The following is a 16103-nucleotide window of genomic DNA, read 5'->3' as shown; positions in this document are numbered from 1 at the left end:
AATGGTGAATTTGAGAAATGCAATGAAGAAACAATCAAGAGGTTTCCGTGTTGAAGACTAACAGTGAAGGGTTGGGATGGAGTCAGTAGCACCAAGGATTTGAGCTCAGGCAATTCAGAAGATGCTGCTGACAGAAATGAGGAGTCAGGAAAAGAAAGTGGGTAGGGGAGATAGATGTTTGGCATAGATGAACTGAGCTTGTGGGTATTCAAGTGGAAATGTCTGCTAGGCAGTCAGGATACTGGACTGGAACTCCAATATCCTGGAATTCATTGGAGACACAGAGGCTGGCAGCAGTTGGTAGAATCATGTCTGTACTGGGTGTGGTCAGAATACAGTACTTCTCTTAGGAATGGTTAGAAGATAGTGGAGAATGAGTGATAGCACCTTGGACATGTTATTGTTCAGTCACTAAGTCATGTCCAGCTCTTTGCAACCTCACGGAGTGCAGCACGCCAGGTGTCCCTGTCCTCCAGTATCTCCAGGAGTTTGCTCGAGTTCATGTCCATTGAGTTGGTGGTACTATCTAACCATCTCATCCTCGGCCGCCCTCTTCTTTTGCTTTCAATCTTTCCCAGCATCAGGGTCTTTTCCAATCAGTTGGCTCTTCACATCAGGTGGTCAAAGTATGGACATACCTCCTTGGACATTCATGGAGGTAAAAGATGACTGTCATCACTTCTCATTGTCACCTTTTCTCCATGTGTAGCTGTGGGCACTCTTTGTTTACTCTCTTCCCAAGGATTGTTATGTTCTGGTGGAGGCATAAACCAGCTGTTGGATTTGGGGTTTTCTCTTCAGTGAAGACAGTGTAATCCATTCTACCTCCTACAGTGCTTCATAGTGTCCAGCCTACTTTCACAAGGGAGCTCCTTTTGTTGCTGTTATTATACCGATCTCGTGAAGGAGGGAAGGACCAACATAATTATCTCCATTTTACAGATGAAGAAGCAGAGGCACAAGAATTTAAAATTTGCTGAAGATCACCTAGGTAGTAAACCGCAGTGCTCAGGGCCAATATTCTTCATCACAAGTTCAGTGCTCTTTTTGTTATACTTTGGGGCCTCCCCTTTCAGCAGTGCTCACTTAACAGTGTTTGCTGCTGGTTTAGATGGATAAGGCTGTGTCATCTTCCATGTTACAAGTGCAAGTTTTCCATGGATTTTACTGCTGTTGAGCAAAACAGCAAGTGTTAGTGTTTTGGGGTTTTTTCCTTCAATTTGATGTCAAGTTGTACATCCTGTTTGTCTTGGTAGCAGAAACCCACCTAAACTTAGCTCTTAACATTCTTTTATGTATTTATTTTTGGCTGTTCTGGGTCTTCCTTGCTTCGTGGGCTTTTTGAGGGGTGCTCTTCCTTGTGGTGCGCAGGCTTTTTCATTGCTCTTCTTGCGGCACATGGCTCTAGAGCACAAGGGCTTCAGTAGCTGCAGTGTGGTTCCTGGGTTCTAGAGCACAGGCTCAGTAGCTGGGGCACACAGGCTTAGTTGTGCCAGGGTATGTGGGACTTTTTCGGACCAGGGATTGAATCCATGTCTCCTGCACTGGTAGGCGGATTCTTTACCATTTAGCCACCAAGGAAGCCCCAGCTCTTCACATTCCTAGGCATAGGAAGGAAGATGGAAGTTTGGAGCAGAAGAAATATTCACTTGAGAAGATAAGAAATGCACACTTGAGAAAATGAATTAGAAAGTTTAAATTGACTTTGGCCCGGTCTTTTTCTGGCTGTGACCTGAGGAAAGGGAGCATCCTTCTTAACCATTAACCTATCTCCAAGAAGGTTTTTGGCCACTGGGGTTACAGAAAGACTAAACACACAGCTCCTCTGTCTTACCCTTTCTTATGAGTGTTGTGATGGGACAGAGAGTCAGCAGGTTGGAGGTAAAAGATTTTTAAAAAGAAGGAAAAAGAAAACACAACTCTGGAGAATCTTTCTTTAATTTCCTGCCAGGGTCTTCAAAGACAGGTCCCTTTCTGAGCTCCTGTAGACAGTAGAAGCAGTGTCTATCTTTATTTTTCTTTTAGTGGACAATGTGGAATCTTTAACTGAAGTATTTAAGAAAGAACATTTGTCATTCTGTTATGGTTGGTGTAGTATACAGTCTTACATAGTTTCTTTTTTTTTTTAATTTTTTATTTTAATTAGAGGCTAATTAAAATATTGTGGTGGTTTTTGCCATACACTCACATGAATCAGCCATGGGTGTACATGTGTTCCCCATCCTGAACCTCCCTCCCACCTCCCTCCCCATCCCATCCCTCAGGGTCATCCCAGTGTACCAGCCCTGAGCCCCCTGCCTCATGCATCAAACCTGGACTGGCTATCTATTTCATATATGATAATATACATGTTTCAATGCTATTCTCTCAAATCATCCCACCCTCGCTTTTTCCCACAAAGTCCAAAAGTCTGTTCTTTACATCTGTGTCTCTTTTGCTGTTTCGCATATAGGGTCATCGTTACCATCTTTCTGAATTCCATATATATGCGTTAGTATACTGTATTGGTGTTTTTCTTTCTGACTTACTTCACTCTGTATAATAGGCTCCAGTTTCATCCACCTCATTAGAACTGATTCAATTGCATTCTTTTTAATAGCTGAGTGATATTCCATTGTGTAAATGTACCACAGCTTTCTTATCTATTCATCTGCTGATGGACATCTAGGTTGCTTCCATGTACTGGCTATTGTAAACAGTGCTGTGATGAACATTGGGGTACACATGTCTCTTTCAATTCTGGTTTCCTCGGTGTGTATGCCCAGCAGTGGGATTGCTGGGTTGTATGGCAGGTCTATTTCCAGTTTTTTAAGGAATCTCCACACTGTTCTCCTTAGTGGCTGTACTAGTTTGCATTCCCACCAACAGTGTAAAAGTGTTCCTTTCTCTCCGACTCTCTCCAGTATTTATTGCTTGTAGACTTTTTGATAGCAGCCATTCTGACTGGTGTGAAATGGTACCTCGTGGTTTTGATTTGCATTTCTCTGATAATAAGTGATGTTGAGCATCTTTACATGTGTGTGTTAGCCATCTGTATGTCTTCTTTGGAGAAATGTCTGTTTAGTTCTTTGACCCATTTTTTGACTGGGTCGCTTATTTTTCTGGAATTGAACTGCAGGTGTTGCTTGTATATTCTTGAGATTAATTCAGTTGTTTCATTTGCTAATATTTTCTCCCATTCTGAAGGCTGTCTTTTCACCTTGCTTATAGTTTCCTTCATTGTGCAAAAGCTTTTAAGTTTAATTAGATCCCATTTGTTTATTTTTGCTTTTATTTACATAAATCTGGGAGGTGGGTCATAGAGGATCCTGCTATGATTTACGTCAGAGAGTGTTTTTCCTATGTTTTCCTCTAGAAGTTTTATAGTTTTTGGTCTTACATTTAGATCTTTAATCCATTTTGAGTTTATTTTTGTGTATGGTGTTAGAAAGTGTTCTAGTTTCATTCTTTTACAAGTGGTTTCCCAGAATCACTTGTTAAAGAGATTGTCTTTTCTCCATTGTATATTCTTGCCTTCTTTGTCAAAGATAAGGTGTCCATAGGTGTGTGGATTCCTATTTTATTCCATTGATCTATGTTTCTGTCTTCGTGCTAGTACCATACTGTCTTGATGACTATTGCTTTGTAGTATAGCCTGAAGTCAGACAGGTTGATTCCTCCAGGTCCATTCTTCTTTCTCAAGATTGCTTTGGCTATTTGAGGTTAGCCACAGGACTGGAAAAGGTCAGTCTTCATTCCAATCCCAAAGAAAGGCAATGCCAAAGAATGCTCTAACTACCGCACAATTGCACTCATCTCACACGCTAGTAAAGTCATGCTCAAAATTCTCCAAGCCAGGCTTCAGCAATATGTGAACCGTGAACTCCCAGATGTTCAAGCAGGTTTTAGAAAAGGCAGAGGCACCAGAGATCAAATTGCCAACATCCGCTGGATCATGGAGAAAGCAAGAGAGTTCCAGAAAAACATCTATTTCTGCTTCATTGACTATGCCAAAGCCTTTGACTGGGTGGATCACAATAAACTGTGGAACATTCTGAAAGAGATGGGAATACCAGACCACCTGATCTGCCTCTTGAGAAACCTGTATGCAGGTCAGGAAGCAACAGTCAGAACTGTACATGGAACAACCGACTGGTTCCAAATAGGAAAAGGAGTCCGTCAAGGTTGTATATTGTCACCCTGCTTATTTAACTTATATGCAGAGTACATCATGAGGAACACTTGGCTGGAAGAAGCACAAGCTGGAATCAAGATTGCTGGGAGAAATATCAATAACCTCAGATATGCAGATGACACCACCCTTATGGCAGAAAGTGAGGAACTCAAAAGCCTCTTGATGACAGTGAAAGAGGAGAGTGAAAAGGTTGGCTTGAAGCTCAACATTCAGAAAACAAAAGATCATGGCATCTGGTCCCATCACTTCATGGGAAATAGATGGAAAAACAGTGGAAACAGTGTCAGACTTTATTTTTGGGGGCTCCAAAATCACTGCAGATGCTGATTGCAACCATGAAATTAAAAGACGCTTACTCCTTGGAAGGAAAGTTATGACCAACCTAGATAGTATATTAAAAAGCAGAGACATTACTTTGCCAACCAAGGTCCCTCTAGTCAAGGCTATGGTTTTTCCCGTGGTCACGTATGGATGTGAGAGTTGGACTGTGAAGAAAGCTGATCACCGAAGAATTGATGCTTTTGAACTGTGGTGTTGGAGAAGACTCTTGAGAATCCCTTGGACTGCAAGGAGATCCAACCAGTCCATTCTAAAGGAGATCAATCCTGGGTGTTCATTGGAAGGACTGATGCTAAAGCTGAAACTTCAATACTTTGGCCACCTCATGCGACGAGTTGACTCACTGGAAAAGACTCTGATGCTGGGAAAGGTTGGGGGCGGGAGGAGAAGGGAACGACAGAGAATGAGATGGCTGGATGGCATCACCGACTCTGTGGACATGAGTTTGAGTGAACTCCGGGAGTTGGTGATGGACAGGGAGGCCTGGCATGCTGTGATTCATGGGGTCGCAAAGAGTCGGACACGACTGAGTGACTGAACTGACTGACTGACTGAACTGTATTTCCATACAAATTGTGAAATTATTTGTTCTAATTCTCTGAAAAATACCATTGGTAGCTTGATAGGGATTGCATTGAATCTATAGATTGCTTTGGGTAGTATACTCATTCTCACTAAATTGATTCTTCTGATCCAGGAACATGGTATATTTCTCCATCTATTTGTGTCTTCTTTGATTTCTTTCATCAGTGTTTTATAGTTTTCTATATATAGGTCTTTTGTTTCTTTGGGTAGATTTATTCCTAAGTATTTTATTCTTTTCATTGCAATGGTGAATGGAATTGTTTCCTTAATTTCTCTTTCTGTTTTCTCATTGTTAATGTATAGGAATGCAAGGGATTTCTGTGTGTTAATTTTATATCCTGAAACTCTACTATATTCATTGATTAGCTCCAGTAATTTTCTGGTAGAGTCTTTAGGGTTTTCTATGTAGAGTATCATACCATCTGCAAACAGTGAGAGTTTTACTTCTTCTTTTCCAATCTGGATTCCTTTTCTTTTTCTTCTCTGATTGCTGTGGCTAAAACTTCCAAAACTATGTTGAAGCAGTGTCTGTCTTTATACCTGGCTGGCTGATTTTCACGCGGCCACAGAACTGGTAGTGCCCAGCATGGAGTAAGTGCTCAAAAATTTTTACAAAGCTCCCAGAAACTATAGCATAGCCTTGAAGGAAATGGGTCTTTGTTAGGGGTAGGAAAGAATCATGAGACTCACTGCCCCCACACTGTTACTTCTTGTTGTCTTTAACATATGCAGGGGAGAAGGAAAAGGCTAATTCTCAAAATGAAACTAAAATCATAGGGGGAATTAAGCATTGGGTTCCAAAAGCCATTAAATCTCATTTCCTGGGAGAAAGAACAACTGTCTTTTCTGTCTCCTGAGCCTGTTTCATTTTCACAATTTCATATATTGTCTCTTCAAGGTTAACTGACAGTGCATCTAAGATCTAACGTGTCAGATGATCAGTGTCTTTCTTCAGTTTCCTACAGAATGGCTGTGCTTGAGATAGGTGTCCAGGGGAGATTGTGTGGGGATGCAGTGGAGGGATCTGACCTTGGAGGTTGCATTTCAGATTCTCCTGACAACTAGGGAGACAGTTCTAGCGGTGTTGTAGGCATAACTCTGTACTTGCTCACTAAAAAGTAAACTAGACGTTCAAGTCTTCCTTCCTTCCTAAGAGACAGTGCTTGTTGAAATTCTGAGTGAAGGAACTTCCCTGCTGATCCAGTGGTGAAGACTCCCCACTTCCACTGCAGGGGGAACAGGTTTGATCCCTGGTTGGGTAACTAATATCCCATGTGCCACACAGTGCGGCCAAAAAAAACAAAAAGAACAGTACCTGGAACAAATGAAAAGGGTATCCAGTGTTTTTAAAAAGAGAAAAAAAGAAATAGTGAATAAACAAGCAAACAGAAGCTATTAGGTGAAGCTAAGGAGAGAGATAGGATATGACCTTCACTTTGGAAGAGGCATAGCCTTCAGTGGCCATCTGTACATAGGCCTGGAAGTAAACTACAGTGCCAAGGCCCAGAAGACCTGTTCTGAACTTTTCATTTGCCTGGATATGTAGACTGGTCAGTTCCTTGGAGAAGGAAATGGCAACCCACTCCAGTGTTCTTGCCTGGAGAATCCCAGGGACGGGGGAGCCTGGTGGGCTTCCGTCTATGGGGTCACACAGAGTCGGACACGACTGAAGTGACTTAGCAGCAGCAGCAGCAGTTCCTTTCATTGCCTAATAAATGAATAACAAGCAAGAATTCCTCTGCCTCATCTCACAATAACAAATAATGGTATTTGCTAAATAACAGCAATCTGACCTAATAAAAGAACTTCCACGAAAGTCACCTGTGACTGCACCACGCCAGCCTCTGCACTGGCATTGTGACAATAATGGATGACAATACTTAGTCAAAACATATTTGGACATCCACTAAGACTACCACCAGAAAAAAAAAAAAGACTACTATCAACACCAAAACAAGGGTTTTCCTGGTGTCTCAGGGGTAAATAATCCACCTGCCAATGCAGGAGACATGAATTCGACTCCTGATCCAGGAAGAGCCGACATGCTGCGAAGCACCTAGCCTGTGCGCCACAACTATTGAGCCTGTGCTGTAGAGCCAGGGAACTATGGCTAATGAACCCACGTGCTGCAACCACTGAAGCCCAGACACCCTAGAACCTGTGCTCTGCAACAAGAGAAGCCATCACAATGAGAAGCCCTTGCTCTGCAACTAGAGAAAAGCCTGTGCAGCAATGAAGACCCAGCGCAGCCAAAAGTAAATAAATTATAAAACCAAAAAAAGTGTTGGCAAGATACAGAGAAACTGGAACCCTTGTGCACTATTGGTGGGAACATTAAATAGTGCACCTGCTATGGAAAATAGAATGGAGAGTCCTCAAAAAAATTAAAAATAGAATTACTGTATGAGCTAGGGTTTCTACTTCTGGGTATATACTCCCAAAAATTGAAGGCAGGTGCTGGAAGAGCTATTTATGTATTACATTCATAGCAGCAATTATTCACTATAGCCAAAATCTGGAAGTGACCCAAGTGTCCATTGACAGAGGAATGGATAAACAAAATGTGGTATATACATACAATGACATAGTAGTCAGCCTTTAAAAGGTAGAAAATCTTTATACATGCTTCAACATGATTGAACCTGGAGGGACATTATGCTAAGTGAAATAAACCAATCACAAAAGGATAAATACTATATGATTCCACTCTGTGAGGTTCCTTGCGGTAGTCAAATTCATGAAGACAGGAAGAAGAATGGCAGGTACCTGGGCTGGGGAGAGAGGGAATGGGGGATTAGTGTTTAAGTATAATGTTTAGTTGAAAATATTCTGGAGACGTGAATGTACTTAATGGTATGCTTTTTTTTAAACTACCAACAACATTCAGGGGGGAAAGGGTGGCATGACATGGAAGAGAAAATATAACTTGTTTAACGCTTTACTGGTGGACTGTGCTATTCTTTTCCCTTAGGGAAGCCAGATTTTACAAGGGGAGACATTCAGGAGGCAATAGTAAAGGTTTGGTTTGTTTGTTTATGGACTGTGACTTCAGTTGGTTATTAACAGGCTGCCTGTGACAGGGATTGAAGTCTATTTTACAATGGTCGGGTAAACATTGGTCTTTCCCATAGGGATCCTGAGCTCTACTTCTGAGAGTTCTATGCGTCCAACAAATGTTCATAGATTTAAATGGAACGATCTGAGTTACCCTCAGTTATTTGACTTGAGTCTTGAGCCAGCCCCTCCCCAACCCCCACCAAGGAATTAGGAATATGAATTTACTAATAACAAATACTTACATTCCACTTACTGTTCCAGACTGTCCTAAAGCCTTTTAATATATCAACTCATTTAACTCTAAGAATCCTATGAATTCAGTACTACTGTTGCTCATTTTACACATGAGGAAACTGAGGCATAGTGCAGTAAAGCTATACACCTATTAAGTGGTGGACCTGAGGTTCAAACAGAAAAACCTTCTGGCTCAGCGCTCTTGCTCCTAATTTTTAGGCCCCTAAGGTCCACGACTGGGACATTAATGACCCTGAAGTGATCTCAAGGTCCTGAATGAAGAATGGAAATTGGTGGTGAAGTTATTCCTTGACTGAGAGCCTGCCTCCCTGCTCCAGCAGTTGCTGGGCCCCTGAGGTCTAACAGTGAAGCAAGGCGAAGGGGCTTGTGGGTTTAAGGTCAAAATTTTTGAAGCTGTGAAGTTTCCCTCCAATTCAGAAGCAGCCCCTTGCTGACGAATCAGCTGCCTAGCCCACAGGTTTTGCTGTCAGTTGAGTTTATAGATGACCAAGACAGGCGAAATAATGTATCATTAAGCTAACATTAAATAACACTGAGCCCTTCATAAATCTTTTTTCTCAGTCGTCCTAAGGCACGACCCAAGACGAATCTGCAACTCCGGAGTGGCTACCAGGGGGCGGGACGAGCAGCGACCATTTTTGTTTTGCGGCCGTGCGCTCTCAGAGAATCTTGACAAACAGGACCTCACGGAGGAGGTGGGGCCTCTCCGCGGGCGGGGCGGAGCCTGGGGGACGTGATGATTCAAACGGACCAATGAGCTCCGCGCATCTGGCAGGAGCTGCCAATGACCGGTCGTGCTGGGGCGGAGCCCACAGGCCCTAGTGGGTTCGGTTGTCCGGCGGCTTTGGCGCATTTTCGGCTGGTTTGATTCATCCATTTTGAAGAGACTGGGGAGCGGGGGGCTCGTCTGATTAAGGGGCCCTGAACCAGGGAGCAGCGAAGTCTGAGAAGCCAGCAGCTCGGGGCTCGGCGGCAGCGGCCTCCTCGGCCGAAGTTGGGGGGGGTGGGGCGCCGAGCGCGCGGGGTGGGGGGGGTCCTGGTCTTTGGCTCCTCGACTCGGCCCTGTTTCGACAGCGAACATGTCTCGGCCTGTCAGGTCAGTGCGGAGTCCGAGGCCTGGAGCGGGCTGGCGGGGGCTGGGGTGAGCGGTGAGGGTGGGGGCGGGGGCCCGAGGCGCAGCGCCGGCCCGAGGCGCGCCGCGCGGCCTCCTCCCTTTCGGGCCCCGCGCGCGCCCCTGAGCGCGGGGGGCCTGGCTGGCGCGCGGGGCTGCGCGGGGGCGGCGGCCGCGCGCCCGAGCGCGGGCTCCTCCCCGCCCCGCGCCGCCGCAGGGCCCGGGGCCGCGTCGCCGCCTCCCCCACTCGCCGCACTGGGGCGGGCCGGAGGGGGAGGGGTGTGCAGTCGGCGCCCCCGCGCAGGCCCCACCTCCTCGGGGCCGGCCCCGCGGGCGTGGGGGCCTGGCCCGGCCCCGTGGGGGGTGGGGGCAGAGGCGCCGTGGAGCGCCGGCCCCGCGCGGCCCGCGTGGGGGTTGGGGAGACGGCCCGTTCTCTCCGGCGGACGGGGGAGCGCCCTGCCGGGCGGGAGGGGCCGCGGGGCCCCGCCTCGGTCCTCCGGGGTCTCTGCGGGGCCCCGCCTCCCGGATCGGGGCCGGGCGTGGGCGGGCGCGTTCTTTTCCCCTCGGGTCGGAGGAAGAGTTCGGGGCTGGGCCCTGGCGTGGACTGCGGCCTCTGCCCCGCCTGGGCGTTTCTGAGCGGGGTGAGCCCCCGCACCCCCAATCCCGAGTTCGCCCCCGGCCCCCGTCTAGAAACGCCCTTCCTCGGGGAATCGTCCCTGCTTAGGGAGGTGCGGGTCAACTTGGACGGCCCAAATCCCGAGTGCTCGTCCTTCCCGCTACCCGGCTCTCCTCTCACGTGGCCGAACACGTCTCGGGTGTGTTTGTAATCTTCTTTTTACACCCCGAATAACTTTAATAATAAACGGTCTGGGGTCGGGCAATCGTTGGACTTCATTCTCAGACTGTCAACAAGTTTGCCGTTCCCCAGCGCCCGGTGGAATCGCCCTCTGCCGTCCTCCTGGCTATGGTATGGAATGTGCCATTTATGGAGGGGTGTGGCTTAATCCAATCTGTTGCGGCCTTAAGAAGGAGAGCTGTTGCTAATAAATGTTATTTTTAACATAATGTCCTTGAGGCTTTCAATGTAAGGATTGGCTACTTGGCGTAGTGTTTTCTGGATGAATAGGTTTCGTTTTTAGGCATTTTAACACTTTCTTCCCCCTTCTCCAAGTGTTGTGAGAAACGGAAGTATTTTGACCTAGAGCTGTAAAGGGAGGTTTGGAACCCCGGAAAGGGTTTTTAAATGTTGCACACCGTTCTGTCTCCAGACTGGACTGTCCGCTCCAACTGGTGGTGGTCTGGGGCTGCATACTCCTGCGCTCCGGGTGGGCGTGAGGAGAGTGCTCACGCAGCCTTTCTGCTTAATTTCAACCCGCGTCTTTGATACCTTACCATCGCCACCGGGAAGAGTTCTGCTTGCATTTTGGCACGGAGTCTGAATCGATATTTCAAATTATAGTATGCATACTTTTTTGCTTAATAATTAACCGGTGTATCCGGTCAATTTTCGTAAAGTATTTTCTTTAGGATCAGAACAAACAAGACAATTATCATAATAAAGATTTGTTTCACCTGGATTGGATCTTCTGTCTTCTGGAAGTAAATTACTGCATGATGAAAATGGATTTCTTTTTCTCTACCTTCTAACCGCAGTTCACTAGGTTTTGATGACTTTTCATTGTTGTAACTTTACTCCTCTGCCTGAGTTTGTGACCCCAGATTTATATGTTGGGACAGGAACATCTTTTCTCTCTTGAAAACTTGGATTTCTTTAATATCACCAGGTAGGAATAAATACATTAAGCACGTTCTAATGCATTTTTTGGTAGGCATTGGGATTTGTGCACAACTTTTTTCTTAGTATGTTAAAAGTAATTTTTTCAAGTGTTTATTTGCCCCTAGTTGAAGAATGAAGTTAAATATATGGTAGACTTTTTTGAGTCACTTTCAAATTATTACTTTCAAGCAACTTGGTTTCTGATTATATATTTAGTGATGAAGTCTCTTTGTAACTGTCTTTTAAGTCTTTTACATACTCTTGATCAATAATAAAGCAGAAATAATTAAACTTGAGTTTGGTGGTTTGTTAAATTTGCAATAAAAAAGGTTCTGTCTTAGGGAAGTGCTTTTATTTCAAGGTGTAATTGAATCTGTTTATTTGAGGGAATGTAACCAAAAATTGCAGATGTTAACCCAGTATCAGAATGATCAACCTCGTTTAAAAACAAACCAAAAACAAGAAAAAGCACGTGTTGGAGAAGTGTCTCTGCAGCTTCTTTTGGGATATGTTTCTGTCCTTAGGCCTATATATAATTTTGAGGGTTTTCTGGTTTACGTTTTTACTATGACTATTTTAATGTTAACCTAAGCATTTAAAGAAGATTTAGAAATGTACTAATGGCTGCTTGACACCAGTTGCTAAATGAGTGGAATTGATCAGCAGGATTTTCTATAGATGTGTGCGCAACACATATCTAAGTAGTTTTGTTCAGGCTGTATTGCTCTCTTCACCTTTTATAGTATATGACTCACATAGAAATGAGAGCTCAAATACTTTAGGCCTTGGATTCAAATTTATAGCATAAAATTACAGCCTTAGAGCCAGAAAGAAATTTAGCAAATTCATCTTGCAAGTGACTTTATGTGGGGACCTGGACAAGTGAAGTGCCTTGTGTCATCCGCTAATACATGCCAATATTGGGCCTAGAACCTAGATTTCTTAATTTCCAGCCCTGCTTACTCTCATCCTCCCTCTTTCCACATAAATGCTCTACCTTCTACCAGATAAGTATTGATGTTACTTGACTGTGTGACACTTTGAACTTTGGTTTGTATGACTCTTATCCTTTGAATAAGGGACTAAAAACGTTACTACTTGTAAAAGATGAAAAAGAAAGCTCAGAGATTTACTGACTTGCCCAGACTAGAAAGTGGGTTTTTTGAAATTCAGTTTGGTGTATCCTCCAGAGATCCTCTCTTATTGAAAATACTCCAAGTCACTCAGCTCAGTCTGTTTCTCCTTTCTTCATCTTGTAAGTGTACTTGGTATCATGCCTCTTTTTGTTTAGGACTTGAGATTGCAAAAACCTTTAACATTGAAAGTTTAGATGTGAAAGCATAGGCTCTTACAGATTGATAAAAATATTTTTGGTCTTGTTTATAGTTTTGTTGAGAATTAACAGCTTTTCCAAGATTTCAAATTGCTTTATTTTCGAAGAGAATTTTGTTTGGAATGTATCTGGATTTCTTATTTTTTTTTTTTTTTTTAAAAAGACACTCTCTCTTACCGGGAAATTAGTTTTAAAAAGGCCTGTTAAAGGGAAAAACTTAGAAACCTGAAAATTTTAGATAGTTTGGATTTTGATACTAAGTATACACAGTGCTAAGTCGACTGCTACTGCGACTGTAGCCGGCCAAGCTCCTCTGTCCGTGGGATTCTCCAGGCAAGAATACAGGAGTGGGCAGCCATTCCCTTCTCCAGGGGATCTGGCCTACCCAGGGATCAAACCTGCATCTCTAACATCTGCATTGGCGAGCCGGTTCTTTACCACTAGCATCACATGGAAAGCCCCAAGTAGGCACAGGGAGATACTTAAAAGTGTCGTATGCTAATAAATGTGGTTTTAGGTGAGCCTGGTTCCTTGTATCTCATCTTACTCTCTATGTCCAGGGTGTGTGTGTGTGTGTGAAAGAAGTGTGATTTTTATTAACCTTGAATCAGTACATTGTTACTTACATGTCACTTCCTCTAAAAAGACAAACTCTTTTGTAGACTTTCCCTTCCAAAATATCTCACATAACTTGAAAAGCCTGAATAATGGAGGAGTTAATTTTGTAACAACACTTAAATACTCAACATTTCCCAACATATATATATTTAATGTGAAAACTATAATAAGACAACATTGGTGGGACTTCCCCCACAGCCCAGTGGTTAAGCCTCTGTGTTTCCACTGCAGAGGGCCCAGGTTCAATCCCTGGCCAGGCAACTAAGGTCCCACATACTGCTGGATGCAGCCAAAAAGAAAAAAATTTTTTAAAAAAGGACAACATTGGGAATTCCCTGGGTCTAGTGCTTAGGACTTGATGCTTTAACTGCGATGGCCCAGGTTTGATCCCTATTTGGGGAACTTACGATCCTCCTGCAAGCTGTGTGGCACAGCTAAAAAAAAAAAAAAGTGTTTTAAGTTTAATTTTAGAGAAATTACCAAATAAACATTTACTAAGTATAAATACAGAACCAGGTACTCCACTAGAGGATTTCACTTTATCTTGTGTTATCCCTATCACCCTGTAATAGAGCGTTTTTTTAGATTTCCAAATAACAGATGACAATATAAGTTTCAATAGTACTCAATGTCACAGAACTATCAAACAGAGCCAGTATTTGAACTGAGATTTTCTGAGTACAATGCTGGCATTCATTCTGTGGCACCGCTCTTTCCTTCCTAGTGTTCAGCATGAAAATGGGCAAATGCTACTTTATTTAGTCATCTCTAATGGTGAGTGCATTCTGTATGCACCAGTGGTTAAGATTTATATAGAAAACAGTTGAGGGGAAATATATAGCCAAAATGTTTTAAATAGCAATCTGTGTTTTTTTCCAACTCAATATTTAACTTTCAGAGATAAGTTTTAATTAAAAGCATTTTTTAAAAAAACAACTAGAACTTCAGCTTAGTCCAGTACCATCTGTTTGAAGTGATAACTTTGAAGTCAAGGAGCTAAGATGGAGAAATAATAGTAAAGGTGGATTTAGGCTGCATGAGTCTGTCTTATTTAAGTCTCTTCCAGGTTTGTATTTATTGTATTTGATTACACACTGAATGTATTACAGGTCCACAATCCTTAGTTTGAAACCATTGGGGTTTGAGAGTTCAATATTTTCAAAAATTTCAAGCAGGTAACAAGATTTAAAAGAAGTAACAGGGTTCCTATTCTGTATATATAATGTACCGTCACCAGTCTGGGGTAGTGTTCCTATAATGAAACACATTAATCACTGGTAAAACCTAGGAATTTTCAGACTAAAATTCTAAAAATCCTCGTTTGCCCCTCATATGTTTACCACCATATAAATTATGAAAAAACTTGGTTTTCAGAACTTTTTGAATTTCAAAATCATAGATGAGAGAATGGACCTTTTAACAGTGCAGTCCCTTTCTCAATCTTTAATTTTAGAAAAAATAAAAATCTTGAAACAACTCTTTAAGCAAAGTATATATATTATCCCTATTATGTATGTGAGATAGCTGAAACATAGATAATTACATAATTGGCCCATTAAGAGGAAGCAGGAATTCAAATAGAAACTGTGCCCAATCCAAAGCCAGTGTGATCTTTTCTGTGAGTCACTGCCTTGGGGTATTACATGGTCAGTCAGTCAGTTCAGTTCAGTAGCTCAGTCGTGTCCGACTCTTTCGACCCCATGAATCACAGCACGCCAGGCCTCCCTGTCCATCACCAACTCCCAGAGTTCACTCAGACTCAACTCCACCGAGTCGGTGATGCCATCCAGCCATCTCCTTCTCTGTCGTCCCCTTCTCCTCCTGCCCCCAACCCCTGCCAGCATCAGAGTCTTTTCTAGTGAGTCAACTCTTCGCGTGAGGTGGCCAAAGTATTGGAGTTTCAGCTTCAACGTCAATCCTTCCAATGAACACCCAGGACTGATCTCCTTTAGAATGCACTGGTTGGATCTCCTTGCAGTCCAAGGGACTCTCAAGAGTCTTCTCCAACACCACAGTTCAAAAGCATCAATTCTTCGGCGATCAGCTTTCTTCACAGTCCAACTCTCACATCCATACATGACCACGGGAAAAACCATAATCTTGACTAGACGGACCTTGGTTGGCAAAGTAATGTCTCTGCTTTTCAATATGCTATCTAGGTTGGTCATAACTTTCCTTCCAAGGAGTAAGCGTCTTTTAATTTCATGGCTGCAATCAGCATCTGCAGTGATTTTGGAGCCCCAAAAAATAAAATCTGACACTGTTTCCACTGTTTTCCATCTGTATTTCCCATGAAGTGATGGGACCAGATGCCAAGATCTTCGTTTTCTGAATGTTGAGCTTCAAGCCAACTTTTTCATTCTGTTTCACTTTCATCAAGAGACTTTTGAGTTCCTCTTCACTTTCTGCCATAAGGGTGGTGTCATCTGCATATCTGAGGTTATTGATGTTTCTCCCGGCAATCTTGATTCCAGCTTGTGCTTCTTCCAGCCCAGCGTTTCTCATGATGTACTCTGCGTATAAGTTAAATAAGCAGGGTGACAATATACAACCTTGATGTACTCCTTTTCCTATTTGGAACCAGTCTGTTGTTCCATGTCCAGTTCTTAGTGTCGCTTCCTGACCTGCATACAGGTTTCTCAAGAGGCAGGTCAGGTGGTCTGGTATTCCCATCTCAGAATTTTCCACAGCTTACTGTGATCCACCCAGTCAAAGGCTTTGGCATAGTCAATGAAGCAGAAATAGATGTTTTTCTGGAACTCTCTTGCTTTTTCCATGATCCAGGAGGTGTTGGCAATTTGGACTCTGGTTCCTCTGCCTTTTCTAAAACAAGTTTGAATGTCTGGAAGTTCAT

The 16103-nt window shown here is 43.5% G+C and overlaps 1 protein-coding gene across 2 annotated transcripts in view; it reads left to right on the top strand.

Annotated features, from left to right (window-relative positions):
• Positions 1 to 9301: 9301 nt before the first annotated feature.
• The window catches only part of NUCKS1 (nuclear casein kinase and cyclin dependent kinase substrate 1), a 38018-nt gene continuing 31216 nt past the window's right edge, over positions 9302 to 16103 (top strand). The window contains exon 1 of one of the 2 annotated variants that reach the window (XM_055420025.2): positions 9302 to 9506. In XM_055420025.2, coding sequence (XP_055276000.2) covers positions 9490 to 9506 — 17 coding nt within the window. In that variant the 5' untranslated portion in view covers positions 9302 to 9489. The remainder of the gene's footprint in view (positions 9507 to 16103) is intronic. The other variant, XM_055420024.2, reaches the window with a different exon arrangement.

Source organism: Moschus berezovskii, chromosome 17 (genome assembly GCF_049115385.1).
Source record: "Moschus berezovskii isolate FMDL1 chromosome 17, NW_MosBer_1.0, whole genome shotgun sequence".
Classification (NCBI taxonomy): Eukaryota; Metazoa; Chordata; class Mammalia; order Artiodactyla; family Moschidae; genus Moschus; species Moschus berezovskii.
Note: the sequence above shows the minus strand (reverse complement) of the source record. Positions and strands in the feature narration are given on the sequence as shown.